This window comes from Orcinus orca, chromosome 5 (genome assembly GCF_937001465.1).
Source record: "Orcinus orca chromosome 5, mOrcOrc1.1, whole genome shotgun sequence".
Taxonomy (NCBI): Eukaryota; Metazoa; Chordata; class Mammalia; order Artiodactyla; family Delphinidae; genus Orcinus; species Orcinus orca.
In genome coordinates, this window is record NC_064563.1 from 146,206,546 (window position 1) to 146,233,325 (window position 26,780).

The window sequence follows — 26,780 nt, forward strand, 5'->3', positions numbered from 1 at the left end:
AGCCTCTTAGGAGAGCCCAGCGGGTCAGGGGGAGGAGGGAGTAGGACAGAGCTGCCTTCGTGACCTGACCGTGACCGTGCTGTTACTCCTGCCTGCTGAGGCCCCGTCCCCGAAGCCAGTGTCCCTCTTAGAAAATCATTCTTAAAGGTCCTCTAGGGTGGCCGTGACCCCTTCTAAAGTCCGAGGGGCCAGCAGCGTCCAGGTGGTGCTCGCCCTGCCACTCAGCCCGGGGCTGTGGAGCCTCTGCTTCAGTTTGGGGTTCTGGTCCGTGCCCGCCTGTGTTTCAGGTTTGAGACTGACAAGTGGGAAACTGACATCCGTCTCAACCCTGAGTCCTCCCTGGTGTCAGCGCCAGGACCCGGGGGAGGCCCAGCTCGGACGGCCTTCTCCCTCCCCCAGGATCTTCCACAAGGCATCCTGGGGTCCAGCAAGGCCTGGCAGCGGCAGCCCTGGGTGTGCTGGCGCCTGAATCGCCGAGCGCTCTCGCCGCCTCCTGGCTTCCGCCCAGCGGTGGGGCTCTTTAATCCCGGGACGCAGTGTTTTTCTCTTCCATTGATTAATGCACTCTTGCCATCTCATTACTCGCTATCAGTTTCCTTGGCAACCAGGCTGTATTTCATAAACATCATTACAGTAAATTCTATCATTCCGTGTTGCCCAAAAGGCTTAATCTTAACATCGCCCCCGATAAACGGCCCAGGAACCGATCTACGTCAGTTTCAATACCACACAATCAAACATCAGGCAGCCAGCAGAAACCATGAGCTACGAGGCAGCTGCTCACGGGAGCACCCTTGACTGTTGACGATGGAGAAAAGCAGATGAGAAAACATGATCCCAATTCTGCCTTTTTTAAATTAAGAAAGATAAATAGATCTTTAGATTGCATGGGGGTGGGAGAAAAATGCCTGGAGGGATACACACCAATATATACAATATCAAATGAGTTCTCTGGGCCAATAGGATCATGGATTTTTTTTTTTTTTTTTGGCTGTGTTGGGTCTTTGTTGCTGCGCGCAGGCTTTCTCTAGTTGCGGCGAGCGGGGGCTACGTTGGTTGCGGTGCGCGGGCTTCTCACTGCGGTGGCTTCTCTTGCTGCAGAGCACGGACTCTAGGCGCACGGGCTTCAGTAGTTGTGGCACGCAGGCTCAGTAGTTGTGGCGCACGGGCTTAGTTGCTCCGCGGCATGTGGGATCTTCCCGGACCAGGGCTCGAACCCGTGTCCCCTGCATTGGCAGGCGAATTCTTAACCACTGCGCCACCAGGGAAGCCCCATGGATAAATTTTTAAATACCCTTCTTTGAGATACTCTGTATTTCCTCCATTTTCCACAACGATCATAGGTTATTTTGTATTCAGAGAAGTGATGCTGGAAACGGAATGAATGGTACCCGTGGACCCTGCAGGCAGGGCACCGCTACCCTGTTTGGACTCTATACTGCGTGCTCCATCTCTTCCCCAGATGGATCCACTTTTTGGATCCAAGTCTATGCCACATGCCGGGTCTCTTCTCCAGATCTATTCAACTTTCCAAAATTTTCTGCCCTTCACGTGTTAACAACCCCTTCCTGGGCCCCTTCCTGCCACTGATGTTGAATCTACCATCTGTCCCATTCGCAGACCCGCAGACACAGCTCCGCGGTGGTCCTCTCCTCCTCGGGGTAAGCGTCCTGCAGTGGGACGGCGGCCGAGAAATGCCTGGGAGGCTGCGCACACCTGGTCCAAATGCAAACCGTAAAGGGTGTGTGCTAATGTGCTTTTTCTTGGAAGAGGACCCATGGTTTCATCCACCTCCTAACGGCGTCCACGATGCGAGAAAGTGCTGAGGGCACCGCACCCCAAAGGAGGGTGTGGGCTCTTGGTGGGAGCACAAAGTACCGATGTCCAGTTCCCTGGCTTCCCCACCTCGCTGGTCCCGCGTCCTGGTACAGGAGGGTGGAGATGGTGTTTGAGCCTCTCCCTTGGCATCCCGCACGGCACAGAAGCAGGTCACCGGGACCAGATCCGAGTATCAGATCCTCCAGATTCCTGCCACTGGACGGAAAGAAGCAGTGGTCCCACATAATCTTGCCCCTGCTTGGCCCCTGACACGGAAATGTTTAGAAAACCCACCCAGGGAGATCGTGGTTCTAGGAGGGCTGCCCGGGGGCTCGGCGCTGGGAGAGTTCCCCCAGCCGCGAGCCCCAGAGCTGCTGACAGTTCCTCCGGATGGGAGACGGGTGGAAGCCCACGGAAGTCGCTGAGTTGCTTTGTTTTTCTCTTAGAAATCACCTGCATTTTATTTTTAGCCATATTCCGCTTGATGGAAAGGGGAATGAGTGGCATCGTGGGTAGTATCTTTCTGCATAAAAATCGAGGTGTGATTACCAAGTAACAAAGCTCATCTTTTTTATTTCTTATGACCTGACTCTAATCTGAAAGCCCTTCCAGAACTGGCAGCGTTTCTGAACTAAATATGCACCTGCCAGAGTGAACGCCTTGAAGTTGAACGCTCGCTGGCAGGCGTAAGCGCCAGTTCATCCTTTGATGAAAAAAACCATAGTGTTCTGACTTAGGGGACCCGGTGCTGCAGGACCCTGGGAATGTGGCCGAGCGCAGGCTCCGCTCGTCCTTCCCCTGGCCTGATCATTTCTCATCCATTTCAAGTCAGCGCTTCTCCCGGTTAACCGCTCTACCCAGGACCTTCAAATGCAAAGCTTTTACCTTAACGAAATTTTCACCCTTGCTGGGAAGGCTGTGGTTTTGCTCCCCGAGCCCTTCATTGCATCTTACTACCCTGGGAACGCGTACCCCCTTTTTCTTTGGGGATAAAAGATCCTCTGTCCTCAGCTGGCGCTTAGGGGTACGGAGAAAAAGCAAGATGTGCGGGACGGTGGCGATCGGGAAGCGGGGAGGGGGAGGGGCTTCTGCCCTCGAGGGCCCGTGTGGACGAACGTGGTGAACAGGCTGTGGCTGAGCCGCGTGGGCGGGGCTGGGGGGGAGGCCTGAGAATCAGCGGCGTGGGCGGGACTGGGAACCAGTGTCTGAGCCAGCTTCCGCCCCTCACCCCCGGGGACGTGGGAGCCGCGGGCGAGCCCCCAGTTACCAGCCTCCCCAGCCTCCACGTGTATCCATGGTAACCCCCTTGTTTCTCTTGGTCTCCAGTGGAAGGACTGAAAGTGGTGGAGGTTGAGAAATGCAAGAGTGACATTAAAAAGATGAGGGACGAGCTGGCAGCTAGAAGCAACAGGTAAGGTCTGCGCTGGGCAAGCGCGGCGGACGGCCGGGGAGAGCTCTGCGCGGCCACGCGGAGCCGAGAGGGGCCCTGGGGGGTTTTTTCCCTGAAAGCAGAGATGGAGGATCCCAGCTCTGGCTGGGGTGGGCACCGTCTGGGATTTGCTTTCCGATGACACAGGTTTCTTATCATAAAAGAGAGTTTATGGCAGAGGGAGGCTGGGAGGATGACGTCACAGAAAAGGCCAGTAACCTTCTTGCAGATCAGAGTGTTAGGATTTACGGCCCCAACTTGAACAGAATTGGCATCGATTTTTTGAAAAGGGGAACGATAAAAGGAGAAAGGCCTTTGGCTTCCAGGGGACGAGTGTCCTGGTGTGCCGGAGGCCCCAATCCCGTGCGGACGTCCCCATAGCACAGAGCGGCCCGTCAGGGGAGCGATGCCGCGTTCTGGACACAGAAGTCACTTGTCCCGTGGAATAAGGGTCCCTCCACACATCTCCTGGAGAGCCAGGGTTAGGTGGCCCAGGCTGCCGAAATCCAGGAAAATCATGCCCCAGGCATTTCTTGGAAAGTGGGGCTTGGGCTACAGCCAGACCCTTTGCCGAAACGGTGGTTAAAGCAGATGTTCAGGTCAAGGGGAGAGATGCAGCACGCCAGCCAAGATGATGCTGGATGAGCGCCTGCTGTGTGCGGGGCTGCACCGAGTGCTCTGCTGACGGGCCCAGCTTGCAACTGTCTGCTGTCCTGCGTTGCTTCACGCCCGTGGTCCAGAGACCGCATGGTGACGGTGTGGCCCGTCACCCCCGGAACGCCACGCCACTAAGGAGGCTGAGGTTACCGCTGGGGCTCAGCAGGGTTTAACGGGACTAATGAACTTGCGAACGGCCCGTGCAAGCGCACCAAACTGGCTCACGAGGCCACCCAACATCTTGAAGGTCGTTTCCTAAGTTTTCAAAATTGAGGGCAACCTGCTTACTGCAGAGCGTGGCTGCATGCAAGGGCCTTCGGTGCAGGAGGGGAAGGGGAAGCTGGTGGTCGCAGGGGAGGGGCGGGGCTGGCGGCCTCAGGACGGGCTCGGGGACTAGCCTGACGGGCTCGGGTGCGTGGCTTCCGGGGACCACGCCCCGTTCGTGGCCCACTCACTTGTCAAGTGTTTTGGACTTCGGGATGTCTCATCCCATTGGATTTGGGGGAAGTCGGGCCAAGGAGTCCGTGACGACAGAAAATTGTGAGTGAATAATTCGTCCCCACCGTCCCTGAAGCAGAAGGCTCTGTGGGGTCAGGAGGCAGATCCCTCACGTGAGCCAGCAAGTGCCCTGGAGTTGCCCGCGCAGCCCCACGGCTGGGCCCCGGCTCAGCGGCTGGAAGGAGGCCCCTGGTCACGGTGTCGTCCTCGGGCTCAGGATCTGGACAGCTCAGCCTAGCCCTCTGGCAGCCACGTGCTGGACCTCCGTCCTGTGGCCAGTCCTAACACCCAGGGGAGATAAAGCTAGTCGGCCAGGCCCTGTCCCGGCCGCTCTGCGAGCAGCCTCAGACTGGCGGCCTGAGGCCGAGGGCCGTGTCTGCTGCGGCGAGCGGGTGGTGCCCTGGGCCCCGTCCCCCATGTTCCCTCTGTAGGGTCGCCTGCAGCCACACAGCCCACAGAGCACTTGCAGGAGGCGGGGTTCGGGTTTGGGTTTTGATTTGAGGTATAGTTGACTTACAGTGTTAGGTTAGTTTCACGGGCATGATGTAGTGATTCAAAAGCAGAAGGTGTTTTACAATGAGGCCTCTCGTCCCTTCTCAAATGATTCAATCCTACCACCTGCCCAGAGCAACCGGGGTGAATCAGGAGCCCCGCCCCCCCCCGCCCCCGCTGGTCCTGCCCCGCCGGCCGTGTGGCAGGCACCCCCCACCACCCCTTCTGTAAGAGCCAGGCTGGGGCAGGGGCAACGTGATGCCCCTGCCGTGCTTTCTGGCGTGCACTGCCCTGCGGGTCAGGTTGCAGGAGAAAAAACAGAATTTCGTCCAGGTGGTGTTAGTTTCCTGTAGCTGCTATAACCAAGCAGCACACACTGCAGGGCTGAAAACAACAGGAATTTACTTTCCCACAGTTCTGAGGGCCAGAAGTCTGAAATGAAGGTGTCAGGAAGGCCAGGCTCGCTCTGAAGGCTCTCGGGGAGAACCTGTTCCAGCCTCTCTCCCAGCTTCTAGCAGTTGTCAGCAATTCCTGGGGCCCCTTGGCTTGTAGAGCATCACTCCAGTCTCTGCCTCTGTCTCCACATGGCCTTTTTTTTCGTATGTGTCTGTCTCTGTGTCCAAATGGCCCTTTTTTAAAAAGACACCAGTCATATTGGAGTAGGGGCCACTCTAATCCAATCACACTTGGTGTGACCAGTCTTAACTCATTACATCTGTTACAGCCCTATTTCCAGATGAGGTCACAGTCACAGGTACTGGGGGTTAGAACATCCACATATGATTCTTGGGGGACACGATAGGCCATGTGGAGAAGACCTGCCCGATTTCAGAGCACAAGGGAAGCGAGATGTCACCTGCAGGCACCCGTCGGGGCAAAGTGGGCAGAACCGGGGCTCATCAAGTAATGAAGCCCCTTCCACGCCCCCCACCCCCCCGCAAGGGGTATCAATACGTTTTTGGGACTCACAGTGCTGTGGTCCAAAGAGGAGCCTTCCCTGTGCCCCAGCACTTCTAGAGGCGTGTCTTCTCAACAGGCAGTTTTCACAGCAGCTCACGTAGGTGAGAGACGGGTAATTGTGCCTCTTCAGTCGAAAACAGAATGGGGTGAAGTCTCTAACAGTGCTGACACATTGCGAAAAAGAAATGCAGCCTCCTGCGCTCAGGGCTGACCCACAGCAGCGACACCCACCTGGGACGCTGGCCCGGGAGCCCAGCACCCCTTTGTGCCCCATACAAACAGCCCTGCCCTTTTCTTTATGGAGAAATTAACTCAGATGGGGGATAAGCTGCTTGCACTGCCCCTCGTCTCTGCTGACGGCTGGGTTCCATCTTAATCGTGCAAGGGGGCCGTGCAGTCATCCGGCATCCTGGGACCAGGCTCGTTACCTGCGGGGGAGGTCGCACAGCTGAGCAGCTCTTTCTGAGGATGTCCACCCAGCCGGGCGGTGATCCTGCCTCTCGGGGGCGGAGAGGGGAACAAAGGCACCTGCCCGGCTGAGCTCAGGTCTGCACCCGCTCGGGTGGCCAGGGAGCCTGAGGCGATGGCCGCCTTCACCCCCGCACAGGCACACCCCAGCGTGGCCTCGGAGCCAGGGCTCTGCGTGGACCAGAACCGCCTTTCCCCAGGGAATAGGGCTGGCCGTTGGGTCGGATGAGGCGCAGACCCACAGACACCCTCGGAACAGGCTGCGCTCCCCTGAGACACAGGCCTTGGGTTTCTCTTGGCTTTTCCCCCAAGAGGACAGAGGGAGGATCGCCCGCCCACATTCAGGGCAGGGCCCGGCCCCGCCGAGCACGTGGGGGCTGCAGGAACACGGGGCGGCATCTGAGGGCTCTGGGATCTGTCATCTCTGCTTTCATCCCAAACAAATGGCCTTGACCACTGGACTGAGCCCCAGGAGGGGGGAGGCTGGGAGCGCAGAAAATGAAACAGAAAGAAAAGAAAAGGCACCGTGCCAGCTGCTCTGTCAGCTGGAGGATGCTGGTTCCCGTGGCGACGGGCCGAACAGGGAGCAGGCAGGGCTGCCTGGCCATGGCAGGACCTCCCAACGCTGGGATTTTCAAGGAAGCAGTGGATTCCAGCAGTCAGATCATCTTCGGTGGTGGAAGCTTACACAGCCCTCCTGGGAGAGGTGCGGGACTGACCTGCACAGCACGTATGTGCATGTTTGTACAAAAGAGGTTAAAAGTGGAAAAGAAATAATGACGATGCTACCTATGCTCTTAAGTCACAGACCAGGTTCTCACTGCTCAGACGTGCGTGTGTAAATGGGAGTTCTCGTTGACAAGGGCGACCACGGAAAGCGTTTGGTTGGCGCGTTTTCTTGGTTCATTTTGTTACCCTTCTGCTAAATCTGTCTTAAAATCCCACTCCATGCACGAAGCCGTCTTAAGCAGCTCGGATGATTTCGCAAGCATCGGGTGGAGGGAAGGAGCAGCGGCGCGCCAAGAAAGCCATACTGAGGCTCTTTTCCCAAAAAGGAAGCAGACGTATTATTCTGAGCTTGCAAGTGGCATAGCCACCTTGTCATACCTCCAGACTATACTGATGAGGGGGGCAAGTCAGTAAAAATAACAGCGACCACGATGCTCCCAGTCAAAACCCAGTCCTGAGCTTCCCAGATGTTCTTCCACGCCCAGATAGCGGGTTTCGAAAAACAGCTACGAAATTCTGTTGTAATTTTTTTTCATTTACAACACTGTAAACAGTCAGTAGCTGAAAATGCAGCCTCAGACATTTTTGCAGAATGTCTGCAAATGTCACCCACCCAGTGAGTTCTTTTCTCCTCATTCCGTGGCCAATTGTTTTGCAGTACCTTTCAGGACATACTGTAGGCAACGTTTCTTTTTCCCTTTTCATCCAAAATTCCCTCGCTTCACATAATACTCATAATTAAAGATGACATAATAGTCCTCCCTGTCGAAGTACCATAATGGTTTAAATTATTTCCCATTGGGGGACGTTCCGGTGGCTTCTAGTTTGGTTTTGTGTTTTTGCAGCAACAGATGACACTGCGATGAATACCTTCAAGCTGTTTGCTTACGTCTAATTCTTTGCTTATGATAAGTTCTCCAGAGGAGCCTCGCAGCTTAAAGGATGTGAATTTCTCTACGGCTCTTACAATACAGTATAAATTGCTCTCCTGGAAGATGGAAGTTTATTTACAGACTGCATGAGCTTCTGTGCTGGCCCCATCCCCAGCCTGGGAATCTCACGCAAGGCAGGGGGAGGGGGAGGAGTGGGGTGTTAGACCCTCCCGCCACCCCCGCTGTGCTCCCTATTCGAGGTGGGGGGACTTCAAGTTCCTTCCAGAGGAGTTAAGGTGCCCATGTGGGCTGGGGGCCCAGGCGCTGCCGGCTCTCCCGGAGCAGCCCCGACCTGCAGTCCCTGGCTGTGACCCCTCGGGCCAGCACACTCGCCCCTGATGTCGGAAGGGGGCTTCCCTCCAAAACCACCAGGCTCCGTTTGCTCTGTTCTTTTGTTTTGCTTTGCTTTTGTTGCCGCAACCCGAGGCATGTGGGATCTTAGTTCCCCGACCAGGGATAGAACCCGGGCCCCCGGCATCGGAAGTGCAAGTCTTAACCACTGGACCGCCAGGGAAGTCCCTGTTCTGTTCTTGATGCCTTGACGTTAAGGAATGAAAAGCAGAGTCAGAGATCAAACTCGCCTGTCAACGTGTGTGTAAGGGGAACAGTTGGGGACATCCTGAACGTCTATCACAGGAGGCGGGATTGATGACCCTATGAGGTCCCTCACGCCCGAGGTCCCAAGGAGGACTTGCTTTTTGATGAGGTCGAGCTCTCTGAAGCAGCAGCAGTGCATTTGTGACATGGTAGTGGAAAAAGCAAGTTGCCAGAGAGGAAACTTGGTACCATTCCATCCTTATCTAAAAGGACCAGGGGCTGTCCGTGTGTGTCCATACCTAGGAACGTTCTGGAAAGGTACCCCAAACTTAACAGAAGGCATTGCCAGGTGTGAGATTTAGAGGAAAGAAGTGGGGGAAAGGGGACTTACTTTTTTTTTTACTTTGCTTCTGTGGTTTTTGAATTTTTTAGAATAAACGTATTTTGCTCGCATCATTTAAAAGAGATTTTCAGGAGCTTCTCTAAAATGAAGATGCCATGTTTGCTGAGAGCTCAGTATTATCTCAGGAGGTCCAGGCACGGTCTTCGGGGTTTAGCAACAAGGCGTCACTGGCTTTACGACTTATTCTTCTGTAACAAATAAGACCAAAGGGGTTTGTGGGATGCGGATTGGGTTGGGTTTTGCGTTTTTCGGTCTTTCTCCGATGAGGTCCCCGCAATCCGCCGCCCAAGTGACACCAAGTCCAAGGCGGCAGTGCCAGAAACAATCTTTGCTTTTCCCTTCAGGACCAGCTGTCCCTGTAAATATAGTTTTTTGGATAACAGCAAGAAGTTGACATCTCGACGCGATGTCCCCGCTTATCCCAAGGTAAGGTGACATCCTGCCCCTGAAGAAACCACAGTCAGCGTCCACAGCCTCCCACCCTCGGCCCCCCTGACCTCCCAACCCGGCCCCTGCCATCTGCACATCTGCAAAACCAGCTCCCGCCCGGGCCCTGGGCTGTGGAACACTGCCGTTTTTCTTAGGCAGGATGTATTTTCTCTCGGACATTTGTTTAGCCACAGTGGTCCCAGACCAAGCCCCAAGAGATCGGAGCTCCTCTCCGGTGTCCAGCCAGCCCCCGTCGCCGACTCAGTGAACAAACGGTTCTCACGTGCAAATGTTACTTGAAAGAACTTTCATTTTTAACTACATTATTTAAAAGCTGCATCTCCTGTCCCCGAACAACATGTAGTTTTTGTGAGAAGTTTTGCTTTTTGGTCACAAAGGATTTCTCAGTTACAAGAGAGCCTCAGCCCTTGTTAGAGCAGCAGTGCCCTGGGGACGGGGGTAGGGTTCTTCAGACAGCTGCAAAAGAGGGGTCCGGTGATGGTGGTCCCCCATCTCACAACGCCTGCAGCTAGTGACTGAGCAGGACCCTTGGCCCAACTGTTCTTTGCACAATCTCCCACTAAGATTTGGGCTTCGCAGTGGCCGGGGTCCTGCAGACAGGGCGCCTGGCCGTGCCCAAGGCCACCACCCCCCCCCACTGTTCCCACAGCAGCAAAGAAACTCCCAGAGCCTCCCTGCCAGGGGGTTCCCCAACTCAGATACGAAAGACAAGCTAAATACTGTCCAAGGTTTTCACATGGACACGAGTGCCCTGCCCTACAGGAACGCGTGACCCACACCTCAGGATCTGCCCCAGGGAGTCACGAGGCCCAGCTTAGGCCCAGAACAAAAGGTGGCAGTCCTCCGCAGTGGTTCCTTTTAAAAAAACAAACGGAAAGACCTAGGAGACGACTGTATCTAACTCCAAAACACCGTGGCTGTCTTGGGTCTAAAATATTCTGTTTCCTCTGACAATGTAACCTAAACTCCGGTCTTCCGTAGAACCAGCGCCTGCCCCCAGCAAGCTGGGCTGTTATAGCCCACGGCTAAACCAGTGACAGTGTCCAAAAGCAAACCTCAAAATAGCTTCTTAGCCACTATTTGAATTTATGCCAAGTAAAAGTTTTTTCCCTTGATTTCACTTTCTTGTATTTTTTAAAGTCCGGTTTCTCGGGATGTCATTAGCATATGCAGTAAAGTTCACCTCCTGCAGTGCAGAGCATTATCAAGTGTAACAGGCTTACGTGGTCACGTACCCTCCACCACGGTCAAGGGGTGAACGTTCTGTCTCCCCCAAGCGCCCCCTCGTCCCCTGTACGGTCATTCCTGGCGCTCTGCCCCTGACCACCACTGGTGGGATGTCTGTCCCCGTAGTTCTGACCCCTCCAGAACTCTCGTGGGTGTAGGCTTTGAGAAGGTACCCAGGTGTCCTGAGAGGCGGGCAAGAGGAGAGTGGAAAAGGCATGGCCAGCCTTCGTCTCAACGCAGAGGCCCCCGTGCGTGCTCACAGTGCTTTCCTGTCCCCTCCAGTACCTGCTGTCCCCCGAGACCGTAGACGCCCTGCGGAAGCCCACCTTCGACGTCTGGCTCTGGGAGCCCAACGAGGTGAGTGCAGGAGCCGCCTGGGACCGGGACCGGCTTCGGGGACCAGACGGGAGCGGCCCCATCGCTCTTCTCCTCGGCTTCTCCTCTGTCTTCTTTGTCTTTCAACTTCATTCTCCAGGTTGGCAGCCAAACTGCCCCTTGGTGGGCTCGGGAAGGGGCGTCAGGGCCAAGGAGCAGGTGAGCGGCGGGGCCTCAAACCTGGGCTCTGGCTGCTCGGTGCACCCCCTCCGCCCAGCAGCCCCCCAGGCTGCGTCCTGATCCCCGGGCCTGCAGGGTGCAGGCCTCGCGGGCTTGGGGAGGATTTCAGGAAGGAGCTTCCACTGGAGGTGCTGCTGAGAGGAGGCGACCCGGGCAGCTGTGAGGCCTCGGGGACCCAGAGTGACTTTCTGCAGCAAGAACACACTTCTTTAAAATTCCCCTTTTGCTGAGAAAACACAAACATGGAGATCGTTTTGTTGTTGTTTAGTCTATAATATCAGTTATACCTTCCTCTCTCTGAACCCGGAGAAAACAAAAAGTCCCTCCACGTGGACACGAGGCCACCAGAATCCACAGACGCTTACCAGCTTTTTGGTAACACGGGAGCCCCGGCGGGGCTCACCCACTTGGACGAGATCCGCTGAGCGACTTCCCTGCACTCCAGCAAAGGAACGGTGCACGCTGAGCGCTCACCGTCCAGGTCGTCGTTCCCCGCCTGGGCCTGGAATCTCCTGTGCGAACCGCCTTCCCTGGCTGGTCTCCCAGGATGAGAGAAGCCCTCAGCAAGAGGGGCCAGGAAAGTGCAGGTCCCGGGTCCACCCTGAGAAGGGCCACGTGCTGGCCGGCGCCTGAGAAAAGGCCCTAGGTGACACGTGTGCTCCAAACCGTCCAACCAGTCAGCACGCAGGGCTGCAGCCGCAAGTTCAGGGGTGGGGGAGGCATTCTAAGTGTGCAGCTGTCACCTGCCAGATCGATGCATGTTCAGAAATGGACGTGGTGGAGGGGGACCACGGCAGGAGGAGAAGAGTCACATCTTCCAGGAGAAGCATTAGGACCTCATGTCCCAAAAGCTCTCGCTGAGCAGGGGACCCTGCTGGCCTGGACGCACAGGAGCTCAGAACACGCAGCCCTGCTTCCAGCAGGTGGCCAAGCGCCGCTACCGAGCACATCTCACTCTCCCCAAAGTCGTTTTGACCTCAGCAGCCCACAGGGAGGAAGAGCAAAGCTGGGGCCCTGATGGTGGAACCCCCGCCGTTCCTGTCTCCTTGGGGCACCGGCTGCTCGTGGCCAGAGAGGGAACGCCACCCTCACGTTGAGAGGTGGAAGGACCCACGCATGCGGGATGCGAAGGCGGCCCTCCACACTCGGGGTGTATGTGCAGCCGCCATCAGGGCGGGGGTGAAAGGAGGGACCAGCCCCCTGCCAGTGGGCTCGGCCCGTGTGGCCATCTGCCGGCCCAGGCCCTCGCCAGCACACCTCCATGACCCCGGGCAGCCTGGGAGGGGTCCCAGTGCTTCCGAAAAGCACCTAGCTGCCCACAGTGGCAAACCAGAGGTGCTCAAAGACGGGAGCCCTGGCCTCTGGGGAGGCCATGAACTTTGGAGTGTGGATGGCAAAGGTGAACAGCTACAGGGACACACCTGAAAGCTTCAACAGCCCGCCTGGCCCCCAAAACTGCATCTGGCCACCCAAGAAGCGGCTCGCACCCCGAGAACATCAGGGCTCCCGGGTGGTGGTGGTTCACCTCTCTCCCTTCAAGGGGGGGTGACGCACCCAGCGTCACCCAGGGGCCCAGCATCCTCCGATCGCAGACCAGGCGGGGAGGTGACTTCCCGCTGCTCCGCTCTCGCGGGCTGACCTGAGTGCTGCCCCCGACGCCGCGTCTGCCGAGCGCGGGCTTAAAGGCCGCGGGGCCTCTCGGTCACCTCGCGCTTGCTCCGCACTCAGCCTTATCCAGCTGCCCGGCCCAGGGCCCGCCGCAGCGTCAGCGCGAGCAGATGCTCAGACGCGTCACTCCTGCTCCGAAGCTGCCACATAAGTGGCACCAGATGGTTTTGTCTGCCGATCACCTCCGCCTCTTGACTCTGATTTCACAGCAAATATTTCAGCTCCTCGGGGTTGCCCGCAGCTGCGAATAGGCTGGTGGGACGGGGAGCGGGGCTGTCGGACCCACAGCCCCTCTGGACGGCAAAACCCTGGCTGGGCGCTCGTGCTGCCGGCAAAGCTGGGGTGATCCGGGCAGCAGCCGGCCGGCAGCCCGGACTCCGGCCGTCCCGCTCTCACCTGGGACCCCGCAGCCCCGGCGCTCTGCCAGGGGCTCCTTCAAGGCCCCCGTTTCCAAACTCTGGCACCCGGCCTGCGTGTGTGCCGTGCCCTCGAGGAAGAGCCGTGTGTGGTGGCCATCAAGGACTTTCCGTCTGGGACGTCATCCCAGTTCTGGGCTGGGCTGGGCGTGGCTCCCACTTTCCCCGGTGGATTCTCTGCGCGGCTGGAGAAGCCACCCGGCCCGCCCTGAGCGCGTCTCCTGGCCGCTCTGGCTGTTGACCGTCCTTCTCCTCCTGTGCCCGCAGATGCTGAGCTGCTTAGAGCACATGTACCATGACCTCGGCCTGGTCAGAGATTTTGGCATCAACCCCATCACCCTCAAGCGGTGGCTGGTGAGTGTCAGGCCCCCCCGTCCCCCCGACACAGTTTCACGGGAACGGACTGTGGGCGCCTTCCTGATGGCCCTGGGCTTCCTACAGACGGAAGCCACGCTTCCATGAGAGCCCTGTGGGGACGGTCAGCCAGTCTCTGCCCATCCCCCTCCCCCAAAACACTCTCTGCTCTTAGGCCCCTGCTCTGGTGAGTGAGAAAATAGTAAGAATGGGGAGGGGCAAGTGAAGCAGGTGCTCTAAGCCGCGCGGGCATGTGAGTGAGCGTGTTGTGCAGGTGTGTACGTGGGGGGGTGCATGTGAGTGTACGTTTGTATTTGTGTGTGTGTGCATGTGACTGTGAGTTCTGGTGCCTGCATACTTGTGGGGCGTGTGCATGTACGTGTGCATGTACACACGTGTAAGCGTATGCACGTGACTGCGTTTGTGTGATTGCCAGGGTGTGTGTGTGAGAGAGTGTGTATTTAGCAGCAGATCTTTCTCTTTTTAATTAATTAATTTTATTTATTATTTTTTTTTTTTGGCTGCATTGGGTCTTCGTTGCTGCACGCAGACTTTCTCTAGATGCGGCGAGTGGGGGCTACTCTTCATTGCGGTGCGCGGGCTTCTCATTGCAGTGGCTTCTCTTGTTGTGGAGCACGGGCTCTAGGCACGCGGGCTCAGTAGTTGTGGCTCGTGGGCTCAGTAGTTGTGGCTCTCGGGCTTAGCTGCTCTGTGGCAGGTGGGATCTTCCCGGACCAGGGCTCGAACCCGTGTCCCCTGCGTTGGCAGGCGGATTCTTAACCCCTGCGCCACCAGGGAAGCCCCAGATCTTTCTTTTTAATAAAATACTGCTCACACCAGATGTTAAAAGCCTGTGGAAGATTTGATGGTGGCTGGGGACCCAGCTCCCCACGTATAGACCCCCAGCTCTCCCCCCAAGCTTCACGCCCCAGCGTGGCTCCCCTGGGGACACCTTCCCCGGGGTGGGATTGTGGGGGCCATGGCGTGGCCCCCGGACATCCTCAGGCCCCTGGGCCCCCTGGTGCTCTCACCCTCAGGAAACGGGAGGGCAGTTGGATGAGGGCCAGGTGGGGAGCAGGCAGTTGGCACCGGGAAGAAGGTGCCAGGAGCTGGGGGAAGGGGTGGGCAGCTGGCCACAGGGCGGACCCTCTCGTCTCCGCAGCTCTGCGTGCACGACAACTACCGTAACAACCCTTTCCACAACTTCCGTCACTGCTTCTGCGTCACCCAGATGATGTACAGCATGACCTGGCTCTGCGGGCTGCAGGTGGGTCTGGGGGAACCCCCTGCCCGGCGTGGTCAGTGAGCAAATGGGCGCCCACCCCCGCCCCGCCCCAGGGAGAGGCAGGTCCTCCCCCACCGGGCCGGCAGCTGGAGGGGCTTCGTCCACCTGTATCACCCGCCTCCCACCCGACTCCAGCCCCTCCTCACCCCACCCCACTCTCTCTCTGATCCAGGAGAAGTTTTCCCAGATGGATATCTTGATCTTAATGACAGCGGCCATCTGCCATGACTTGGATCATCCAGGCTACAACAACACGTACGTACGCGGTCTTCTTCTCTGTCTCTTTTTCCCTTGTAAAGGGGCCTCTGCGCATCAGAGGTGAACTTTTCAGCTCAACCCTCTGCCAGTTCCAAGCTGGAGCGGTCGGCCAAGGCCTCCTAAGCCCCCAGCTCCACCCCACCTCTTGGGACATGGCTCGCCGCTTGGGACTGTGTCCGGGGCCCGGGCCTCCCCTCACCAGAGCCAGAGGGGCTGCCGTAGCCCTCTGCGTCTGCACCGGCAAAGCCCTGACGGCAGCAGGACCTCCCTCCCCCGAAGCAGGCGGGGATGCCCGCACACACGTGGACGGGGAGGGGCAGCCCCACCCCGGTCTCTGGATCTCACTCCCCCGTGGGCAGCCTCCCCAGCCCGTTTCCGACAGGAGCAAAGCAGAGGCAGGGGCTGTGACAGCAAGAGCAGGGTTGTGGACGAGCGGGAGGTGGGAGGGTCCAGGGCAGGCGTGGAGCCAGGAGGACGGGCCAGGCTTTGCTGGAACGTTGGTCCGCTCCCGCCTCTGGGGCGAAGGCCCCCGAGTGCCACCCCACGCGCCTGCCAGAGTCCAGGCCGGGTGGCGCTGCTTCGCGTTCCCAGTGGCACATTGGTGGTTCTATCGAATTCGTGTATTTGCGTATCGAGTATCACTGGGCGGGTGATGATGCCAGGTCTGCCCGAGAAGCGTGCCGTCGTTTGTCAGGACCAGAGCGGATTCCAAGGTGTGGACGTTTGTGCCCCTCCGAGGAGGCAGCCCCGTGGGCATCCATGCCCTCAGTTCACACTCGGATGACGTGTCCGAGCACAGGCCAGCCGAGGGCCGTGCCCACAGCAGCTGACGAGAAAATGCACCCCAGTCCTCCACATACTGATAACGTCTGCAGGGTGTCTGCACCCCAGTCCTCCACATACTGATAACGTCTGCAGGGTGTCTGCACCCCAGTCCTCCACATACTGATAACGTCTGCAGGGTGTCTGGCCATTCTGAGGGCATGCGACTGGGAGGCGCTGAGGCTTCTTGGTGACCTCCACTGTTAGGACTACAGCAACTTGGAGGTATCCAGTTGGAGGGGCAGCAGAGACCCAGGAGAGCCAGGAGAAGGGGGCTCCTGGCACGAGCAGAGTGCGGTCCCCTCCATCCCTTCCATACTCCATGCACCTCCCCACCCCACCGCCAGCGCTGCTGCCCCGACTCGCAGGTGCCTCTGAGTGCGGGTGCCCGAGGGCCCTTCTGCTCTCTCCTCCAACCCCAGGTACCAGATCAATGCCCGCACGGAGCTGGCCATCCGCTACAATGACATCTCGCCCCTGGAGAACCACCACTGTGCCGTGGCCTTCCAGATCCTCAGCCAGCCCGAGTGCAACATCTTCTCCAGCGTGCCAGCGGAGGGCTTCAAGCAGATCAGACAGGTGTGTGGGGTGAGGGCACGCCCACCGCAGAGTGGGAGGCACCGGGGGACAGTGAGTCCGGCCAGAGAGTAGAAGCCCTCTCTCCCCGTGCCTGAGGCTCCCACATCTCCCAGTCCCCCACCAGGGATCCCGGGGGACCGGCCCTCCTCCCCAGCCTCCTCCAAGGCCAAGTGGCTCCCCGGGAAGAGGTGTGCGTTTGGCACGCATGCACGGTGTTCCATGGACCTGCAGATCACGGCCACCATTTAATTGAACCCTTTGAGATCGGTCCTTTCTCATCTCACAGCCCAGGAAAGTGAGGCTGACACAGGCGAGGTCACTCGCTCAAGGGAGCAGGCCCTGGGCAGACACGTCTGCGGCATCCAGCCCAGCAGAACCCCGACCACTGTCCCCTAAGCCCTGCTCTTGTCCCCTGCAGCCCCACCACCCATTTCAGAAGAGACATTTCTGCTGCTCGGGGCACTTTGGGAAAAAGATGAGGGAGGCCAGCTGTCTGGGGTCAGATGCTTCCAACTCACCAAAAGTGACGCCCCTACACACACAGGAGGTCCCGCTGCACGCAGCCCTGTGTCCCATCCTCTGGCGTCTTCAGGGGAGGGGCGATGTCAGAGAGATCTTGGAGGAGTGAGGTGGGTTGAATGATAGCCACCCCCCAACCAAAAAAAAAAAAACAAAAAGGTGTGTCCTCTTCCTGACTCCCCAGGACCTGTGAACGAGTCTTTACAGACATAATTAAATTAGGAGCTTTAGATAAGTTTACCTCAGATTATCCATGTGGATGTGAAATCCAATGACAAGTGTCCTCATAAGAGACACACAGAGGAGAGATACAGAGAGGCAACAGGGGCAGGGACAGGAGTGATGTGGACACAAGCCAAGGAGCGCTGGGGCCACCAGAAACAGGAAGAGGTAGGGAATGGACCATCCCCGGAGCCTTCAGAGGGGACACCTTGGTTTCAAGACTTGCGGCCTCCAGAACCGTGAGAGGATGCCTTCCTGCTGTTCCGTCCCCCAGCATGTGGCACTTAGAACGGGAGCCGTGTCCACGGCATAGGAGGAGCCACACGCCGCGTCTGTTCGGCGTCTCTGTGGCCTTGCTCCAAGACGCACTAGAGCCCAGGGCCAGGACACAGTCCCCTCCCTCCAGGAGAACTGATAGCTTCACCTTATCAGACGACAGCAGCCTCGTTCCCCATCCTTCCAGCTTCCAGGCAGTCAGAGCTCAATCAGGGCTTAATTACCGCCCTGGTGAATCACCGGCTCCTGGTACAGTTACCTCCCCTTTATCTGCTGGCTTTCTATCTGCTGGCTTTCTGGCCTCCCTTCCACGTTTATGGACCCACCCAGCAGGCACACGCGACATGTTCCACAAGCTGGAGTGAGTCTTTCTGTGAGGCAGGTAAAGGGGCAAACCCTGAAGAAAGGACCCTGCCTTTGTGCCGCCCCGATGGCTGCCGGGTGAGGAGCCCTGCCAGGGACGCGGCCCAGAGGATTCAGGCAGCTGAGCCCCTTTGTGCGTGGAGGGGTCAGAGCAGCACCCCGCTCCCGCGGAGGAGCCGCACCCAGGGGCCGGGGCCCTGCTCGTGCCGCCCGCCACGGGGACACAGGCTGACCTTGCCCAGCACCTTACTGACATTAACACTTCCTACGGGTAAAATCCGTTGTCCCAATTTTTAATCATATTTCGTCCTTGAATATTTTGAGGGATAACTCATCATAGGAACAGATCCTTCACTAACAATACAGTTAAATCTTTACCGAGAAATCGCACAATTGAAAAGGCCAGTGATGCCCCTTTTTTTGTTTTTTTTGTGTGGTACGCGGGCCTCTCACTGCTGTGGCCTCTCCCATTGCGGAGCACAGGCTCCGGACGCGCAGGCTCAGCGGCCATGGCTCACGGGCCCAGCCGCTCCGCGGCATGTGGGATCCTCCCGGACCGGGGCACGAACCCGTGTCCCCTGCATCGGCAGGCGGACTCCCAACCACTGCGACACCAGGGAAGCCCGCCCCCCCCATTTTTTATCTGTCTTGACTGATTTGAGTTGTGTATTTGATGCTTGTGGTGGTGTTTTCTTGGAAAAGTAGAACACCATACTCAGCACAGAGGTGTGTTCTGTAAATGTTTGTAGGATGGATGGATGACTGAATAGATGGATGGATGGATGGACAAGTGGGTGGGTGGATGGATGGGTGGATGGATGGGTGAGTAGACAAGTGGACGGGTGGGGAGACAGATAAATCGATGGGTGGATGAGTGGGTGGGTAGATGATCATGGTTTCAAATTATGTTATTTCTACTAAACCAATACTGGGTTAACAAGGTCAAAATATTTGTATTAAAAAACTTATTTGGGGACTTCCCTAGGGGTCCAGTGGTTAAGACTCTGCACTTCCAATGCAGGGGGTGCGGGTTCGATCCCTGGTCGGGAAACTAAGATCCCGCATGCCACATGGCCAAAAACAACAAAACAAAACAACCTTTATTTTATCCTTACCTACAAATTCGTTAATAGAAGCATGCTATTATATGATCAGACTTTGATCGCTCCCAAGCAAGATAAGCACATATCATCACATACAGATTAGATAACAGGAAAAAAATACTCTTGGAAAATAGGTCACTGACCTCCAACAACAAGCTCTGGAAGGAACAAACCATATACCTAAATTACCGCATCAGCGGGGAGCATTTGTCCTCGGCTGAAAGCGTCTGGACTTCGCAAGGAGACACGTGCTGAGCCTGCCCTCTGCAGGCGAACAGTCTTGGCGGGCCCGATGCGCTGCCTTCTCCAGGGACACAGCCTGTGTCTGGCAGCCCGGGGCTCAACCCCCAGCCTTCCACTCACCAGCTGAGGCCTGGGCAGGCTCCCCAGCCTCTCCGGCTCTCAGTTTCTTTATAAAAACGAGGACAGTGGTTCTTAGACACGCCCGTGGCGTTGGCAGGAGGCCCAGATGAAGTGGTACGAGCAGAAGGTTCTGCATGCAGCAGGCGCTCACTGAGTCACTGTTGGGATCGTGCCCCGCGTTCACACTTTGCCTTCGCTCCTCAGGGGGTGATCACGTTAATCCTGGCCACCGACATGGCGAGGCACGCGGAAATTATGGATTCTTTCAAAGAAAAAATGGAGAATTTTGACTACAGCAACGAGGAGCACATGACCCTGGTGAGCGGCTTGTCTTCCCTCTCTGGGGGGCTGGGGAGTGAGCGCCACCCCCAGCTCAGACTGGAGACCGAAGCGCCAAAGGAAAACGTGTAACCTCGCCTCGCAGCGAGGTGTCGGTGAAGCCGGCTTTCCAAGTCCCGGCACTTAGCAGGGAAAGCCCCCCGTCACCCCAGCAGGACCCCCTCTCCTAGTTAAAGTCACCCCTTTCCCATTCCCCCATCTCATTCAGATTTGAAGGTTATAAGTAGGGGAAGGTAAGCCTGCGTACAGAGGCCTGGCCAACACAGGGGAGCGCCAGGCTTGGGGGCAGAGGGCAGAGGGCAGAAGCCAGGGCCGCCTTGGCATTTGTGGGACTGCTCCCCCCGTGCTGGGGGCGGCAGAGGTGGAGTCCTGCCCTGGATGCCCCTTGGGCCAGCCAGCAGGACTGTGGTTCCCACCCCTGCATCGCTCCCCGGTGTTCAGGCAGCGGGGTGCCGAGGCCGGTGGGCGCCCTCCCTGCTGTTGCATGAGGATCCCCTTTACCCTGTGTCTCTAGCACACCTCTTCAGTGCTCTGGGGTCCCAGCACTCTCCACCCGCTGGGGTTTCTTTCGTCATCTGTTAAACCTCTGCCTCCAGGCAATACCGTCTGTCTACACTTTTTACATATTCTTGACATCAAGAAGACACTTCTGAGCTTTGCAGTGTATAGTTTGTATGACAAAACGTCCGTGTGTTCAAGGGGCTTCCCTACTACTGAGGCCCCTCCAGGAAAGATTCTGACCCTCGGGGGTGCGGGGATGCCCCGTCTTCCCCCTGCAGCGGGAAGTATGTCCTTGTGGGGGGCAGGGGGCAACAATGCTGGGTTCCCCTCCGCCAGCATCACCCGCCCTCCTTCCCTGCCGGCCAGTGATGGTGAGTCCAGACGCACAGCGCTGTGGGATGTGTCCCGTGTTGCACAGCTGATTCCAGATCTCTTCTTTCAGCTGAAGATGATCCTGATTAAGTGCTGTGACATCTCTAACGAGGTCCGTCCGATGGAGGTGGCGGAACCCTGGGTGGATTGTTTATTAGAGGAGTATTTCATGCAGGTAGGAGCATCAGACAGCGTCACGCAGCATCACGCCTCCTGGGCTCGTTAGCCCCTTAACTGGGTTCCTGCTGGAAGCGTGACGGACGGGCCAAGGTGGCCTCCGGCATCACCGCCTCCGGAAGCCTTCCCAGCAGGCGCACGTGTAATTTGAGACACGAAAGACAGGGACCAACAGGAAAAGCTAATGTCAAACTGTTACCACATTAGTGCCCCTGTTACCACTAGTTAAACCCCCTCCCCGCCCCCCCCCCCCCGCACGACCCTGCAGGCCCAGCGGGCACCTAGTTCGCACTTACGGCGTCCCCATCGTCCCACGTGGTCACGAACGTGCGTGACGTGGGTGGTTCCGTTGGCATATTAGCTGTTTCTCTCTTCCTCTCAGACGATGATCCTGGAAGCCCCCAGATTCCACGGGCGTTTCTTTCTTTAACGTGTGTCCTCTGCCTTCCCCGCAGAGCGACCGCGAGAAGTCGGAGGGCCTTCCCGTGGCGCCTTTCATGGACCGGGACAAAGTGACCAAGGCCACGGCCCAGACTGGGTTCATCAGCTTCGTGCTGATCCCGATGTTTGAAACGGTGACCAAGGTGAGTGACCCAGACATGTGTGCACACACATGCACAGGTGCACGCACACTCACACGCTCACACGGACACACACGTGTGCACTGGCCGCCTGCCCCGTGCCCCGGGCAGCGACCCAGCAGCAAAGCCGCCCCACCCTTGGCCACCCTCCCCCATGGACACCGCCCCACCCTTGGCCACCCTCCCCCATGGACACCGCCCCACCCTTGGCCACCCTCCCCCATGGTGTCTCTGGGCCCCCCCCCAGGGCCCCGCTTCCCAGGGCACCGGCCAAGTCCCTGTCAGCCTTTCAACTCTGCCTACAGAAGCCCCTCTAACCTGCCCCCCACCCCACCCGGCACACGGCTGACACCAGGTTAATCCTCAGCAAGGAGCCGGCCTCTGCCTCTCTCCCGAGCCTTCCATGGCTCCCCACTGCCCCCAGCACAGGGCACACAGCCCCCCGCCCTCCCAGGCCCTCCCGTCTTACAGGACGGCCCTTAGCTCCTGGTCCTGCCTTTCTTCAAGCCTCCACCTCTGAGCCCACCCTCCGTGGCCTGGGCACCCCATGCCCTGCTCAGCAACCTTCCAGAGCTCCCTCAGCACACCCTCCTCAAGCCCCGTGGCTCCGTTCCGCCTAGAATTTGTCTCCCTGTCTGCAGCTTCCTTCCTCAGGCTGCGGGGTCTTCCCCGTGGGCACCGGGTGCCAGGGCACAGCAGGGCGATGGTGGCTCCCACAGGTGGCAGGAGCAGGGCTGGGGAAGCACAGGAAGCACGAGGGGCTGAGGGCTGTGTGCACTGGGCTCCCTGGGGCCGCCGGGGGGTCTCGGAGTGAGCGGCGAGCGCCTCAGAGCTGAGTCTCAAAGGTAAAGATGCTCAGCAGGTGGCCCCGGGGCGGCGGGAGCCGCAGGGTCAGGCCTGAGCACGGAGTGGGCGGAGGGGTCCTGGGCCATGCAGCGGCGGGACGGGGGCAGCGGGGCGGGGGGGGGGTGCGAGCAGCCTCACCCCTCCCACCCCGGGGCTGCCAGGGCTCTAGTAGGCAAGGTTGGCGTTTGGAAGATGAGAGTCTGCAGGCTGGACAGTCGGGGGTCCCTTCAAGCAGAGGGCAGGGGGTGGCTTCTGCCAGGTCCGCGAGGACAGTGTGAGAGCGGGAAGCAGGGACCTGGAAGGGGTGGGTGGGCAGCGAGCGGGGGCTCTCCCTCCCCAGGGGCTCCCGGGACTCACTGACCAGTCGGCTTCCAACCTCGGGCACCTTGGGTTCCGCCGCAGCCGAGACCCAAGGGTCCACAGGTGCCCCTTGGACAGAAGCACATTCCCTGCGCGGCTTTTCCCCCCGGGACGCACGGGACCTGGCACGGTTTTGCGCCAGCGTCTTCTGCGAGGGGGACCAGCTGCTGAGAGGGCCCGTGTGTTCCCTCGCAGCTCTTCCCTGCGGTGGGGGAGCTCATGCTGCAGCCCCTGTGGGAGTCCAGAGACCGCTACGAGGAGCTGAAGCAAATGGACGCCATGAAGCAGGTGAGCCGGGCTGCGCAGGCGCGGGGGCCGCGGGGCCCGGCCACACGGCCCGGGGGGCCCTCCAGATGGGAGCTCGTGCGTCCCACGGAGGAGGGGGGTCAGTCCTCGGGGAGCTCACGGCACGGAACGCACAGAACCTCGGGCAGAGTCGGTGCCCCGTGGTCGCAATCGCCCACGGGAAATGCAGAGCATCACAGCACCTCGGCTGCCTGCATCCCCTCAGAGCAGCGCCCTAGGCCCGCGCGGGTCCCTCACCTCCTCCCGGGGCTGACCTTGTGCAGAGGGAGGGCGGCGGAAGAGACGCTTCCCCTGGCATGGGAAAAGCCACCACCACGACCTGGCCACAGGGCTACCACGTGGCACCTTGAGGAGGGGCTGGCTCCAGGCTGCTGTTGGGATTGATCTTGGTTCAGGGAGGTCCAGTTCATAGGCTCAGAGCTGGGGTAGAGGTTTTCAGAGAAGCCCCAGAAGCTGGTCTGGCCAAGGCAGGACCCCAGTGTGTGCAGATCTGCTTCAGGTCCCCCTGCCTCCTGGGACCCCTGGGACCTCCCCCCGTGACGTCCAGCCACTTGAGTGTCGCCTCCCTTCCGTCCACGCTCCCACCCCCTCTCTCCGGGGCCCGTCCCTGCTGCCTCGGGCTTGGTCCCCCTCTGGCCTTGGCCGGTGTCCCCCCACACCCACCCAAGGGCCCCCTTCTGTGCCATTTGTCCTCACTGCGGGCAGGGCCCCGCCCCGTCTTTGCAGCCAGGAACTCCCACTGCGCCCTCTGAGCCTCGGTGCGGCTCTCGACCTCCTTCGTGTACAATGCCGCACGCGATATGGTGCTCGGTAAATGCTGATGGGTCGACGGGCAATCCAGGCTGGCAGCCAATTCCTCTACTCGGATTCTTCCCCCAAGAAGTCACAGACGGGGCTTCCCAGGTGGCGCAGCGGTTGAGAGTCCGCCTGCCGACACAGGGGACGCGGGTTCGTGCCCGGTCCGGGAAGATCCCACGTGCCGCGGAGCGGCTGGGCCCGTGAGCCATGGCCGCTGAGCCTGCGCGTCCGGAGCCTGTGCTCCGCAACGGGAGAGGCCGCAACAGTCAGAGGCCCACATACCACAAAAAAAAAAAAATTAAAAAAACCCTCAGCATTCCAGGTGAAGGACTGAAAAAGGGAGTGCTGGGGAACTCACAAGTACTAAGACGTTGTGGAGAGTTAAGAGCTCAGGAATGTAAGGGCTTCCCTGGTGGCGCAGTGGTTGAGAGTCCGCCTGCCGATGCAGGGGACATGGGTTTGTGCCCCGGTCCGGGAAGATCCCACATGCCGCGGAGCGGCTGGGCCCGTGAGCCATGGCCGTTGAGCCTGCGTGTCCGGAGCCTGTGCTCCGCAACGGGAGAGGCCACAGCAGTGAGAGGCCCGCGTACCGCAAAAAAAAAAAAAAAAAAAAAGTCACAGACGGGTCCTGAAACTCCAAGAACCTAAGAGCAAAAGATGCAGAGAACAGATGGAAGAGGCGGTGTCCCCCTGCCGAGCCCCCTGACAGGAGGGCTAAAGGGGCCTGACTCCCCAGGGTCAACTGAGAGCCATCGCTGCGAAGGCCTCAGTCTCCAGGTCCCAGGCCAGCCGCCTAGAAGGGCCGTTAGGACGCTCCAGTGCCCCTTCCTGTTCCCAGAAAGAACAGACCCACAAAAGAGGTGAAAGGGTCTCGGACTTCGCACCCGCATCCACCAGTGCGCTGGCGCTGCACCTGTGGCCATGAGTGCGAGGACAGTGGCCATGTGCAGTGGGGCCTCTGACCGCAGGGAAGGTGGCCCGTGCAGAGCTGTTGTCCGGGAAGCTCCCCCAGGCTGTAGACCCCAGTCTCCTCCCGCGTCTTAGCATCTGCAGCCCCGGGAAGGTCTTGGGCAGACGAGCAGTCACTCACGCACTGTTCCTGGAGCTTGAGTTTTGCCTTCCGTATCCTCTGTCCTGGTTACAGCAGAAGGCTGAGAGCCTGACACCTGAGAGCACCGCGTCAAGAGAGAAAAGCAGAGATGGGGGAAAACGTGAAGGTAAGGCTGTTCTGAACGGTGTCTCAGTGTATATGGTAGTCCAGACTGCAATGGGGATGGCGTGGAAATCTGGGAAGGAAGGAGGGACGGAGGGAAGGAGGGGAGAGAATCTGAATGTATGAATGTTTTTAAATGAAACGCTTCTCCCTTGCATATAATCTTTACAATTAGGCTCTGAAAGGAGCCATGCCTTAGAAAAAGATCAATGATTAGCATAGGTACTACTTTTCAAAAAGAAAGTCTTTGCTTATGTCGCTGTAAGCACTTCCTGCGCGCTTGCATTTGGAACGGGTAGAAGGCAAACCAGCCCATTCGGCCTCCGCGTGGTAAGGTCACACCACACACGTGTATGAGGGTCACTTGGGAGAGCCTCGCTTATAGAGCAGTCAGGGTACAGGGCATGAGAGCTGGGTTGGTTTCATAGAGGAGAGGTGGGTACCAGGCCCTGGCATCCAACAATCCTTGTTCTGAGTCCGGGCTTTGCTAATTACAAGCTGAGTGACGTGCACAAGCATCTCAACCTCTCTGAGCCGCAGAGCCCCAGTCTCTAAACCAGAGGCAATAATCCCATTCCTCTTGCTTTAGTGATGAAACGCACAGAGTACTGGGACAGAAGAAGTGCTCATTGCCCGTGTGTGAGCCTGTGACATTTGCGGCATTGCCCGCACAGTTCCGATCCCACGGTCACAAACCAGCCGTCTTTTTCCTTTTCCAAGCAGATCATGCCTGAAGAAAGCCGTGTGCTGTGGGCTGCTCTCTGGACCCGGCCGGCTGGGCTTTGCGGATTGGCCCTGCGGGGAGACGTGGTCCTGAGCATCTGCCACCATGAGATCATGTTTTCTAAGAACCACTTTGTTCACTGATAACAAAAAAAAGGACTTCACGACGCTGTACAGAATTTTTATTTTTAAACTGTCTTTTAAATAATATATTCTTATACAGAAACGGGTACTGTCCTTTTTCTTTGGTAGTGTTGTGTATCCCGGGCTGCTTCTGATATACCACAGGAATCTCCCCCGCTTCCCACGGGGAGACAAAGGACACTGTGCTTTCCTCACCCGTGTGTCTCAGAGTGATGGCCTGAGTGATGTGCTGCGTGCCTCCACGTAACTCAGCATTAAATGTCACACCGGTGCCCGGAGCGCGGGGCTGTGCGTGTCCTGTTTGTGAGCTGCGAGGGGGGTGTTGGGGGCTGCGTCCAGGGACGTGAGGCCGGAGGCAGCTCAGTCAGGCTGCAGGCAGCGTGAGCCCGAGAAATCCACGCGGGGTACCAGCCACCGCACACTGGGGCCCGTTTCCAGCTTGGGAGCTCCACGTTTAAGCGGGCAGATGGGCAGAGGAGCCGCGTTTACTCAGCACATTTCAGGCCCCCGTTTCAGGGGATGAAGCTCTCCTTCTCTTCCTGCCTTTGTTTTAGACACAAGCACTGGGGACGTCCTGGGTGGCCCTGCGCCCACAAGGGGAGACCCAGCCCCAGGCTAGTTCACAGTCAGGCTTTTCCAGGTTGCACACGCCTGAGCTCTCGCCCAGAAGCCCCTCCCCGTGTGCGTTTAGACTCCTCAGTGCTTCCCGGGGCTGTGAGCTCCATCTCCGTCCCCCCAAAAGCATCTGCTCTAAAAACTGACTTTAAAGGCCGTCAGCGTAATCTGAGCTCTGTGGACATTTCATTTGCACGTTGGTTCAGTTTCCTCAGAGCATCTATTCCCTCTTGGTGAATTCCAGAATATTACTTCCCATCTTTGAATAATTCATTTTGAGCTGTGAAATGTTCCATCTCTCCTTGAATTCAGTTCAATATGGACAGGGGGCTTGGGTTCCGCCTCTGTTCTTATTTTTGTTTTTCATTTTCATCTGCTAAAGCCAGTACCTACCGCAACTTTGGCTAAAATACAACCCAAAC

General features: G+C 58.2%; 1 protein-coding gene across 9 annotated transcripts in view; it reads left to right on the plus strand.

Moving 5' to 3' along the window:
- PDE9A (phosphodiesterase 9A) overlaps positions 1-25,836 on the plus strand; it is a 97,926-nt gene extending 72,090 nt beyond the window's left edge. For 5 of the 9 annotated variants that reach the window (XM_033418389.2, XM_049709711.1, XM_033418393.2 and 2 more), the window contains 13 exons: positions 3,145-3,229; positions 9,268-9,349; positions 10,883-10,957; positions 13,507-13,593; positions 14,756-14,860; positions 15,051-15,133; positions 16,381-16,537; positions 19,588-19,701; positions 20,237-20,770; positions 21,228-21,356; positions 22,755-22,847; positions 24,808-24,880; positions 25,597-25,836. In XM_033418389.2, coding sequence (XP_033274280.1) covers positions 3,145-3,229; positions 9,268-9,349; positions 10,883-10,957; positions 13,507-13,593; positions 14,756-14,860; positions 15,051-15,133; positions 16,381-16,537; positions 19,588-19,701; positions 20,237-20,770; positions 21,228-21,356; positions 22,755-22,847; positions 24,808-24,880; positions 25,597-25,610 — 1,631 coding nt within the window. In that variant the 3' untranslated portion in view covers positions 25,611-25,836. The remainder of the gene's footprint in view (positions 1-3,144; positions 3,230-9,267; positions 9,350-10,882; positions 10,958-13,506; positions 13,594-14,755; positions 14,861-15,050; positions 15,134-16,380; positions 16,538-19,587; positions 19,702-20,236; positions 20,771-21,227; positions 21,357-22,754; positions 22,848-24,807; positions 24,881-25,596) is intronic. The other 4 variants (XM_033418390.2, XM_033418391.2, XM_033418392.2 and 1 more) reach the window with 4 other exon arrangements.
- The last annotated feature ends 944 nt before the right edge of the window (positions 25,837-26,780 follow it).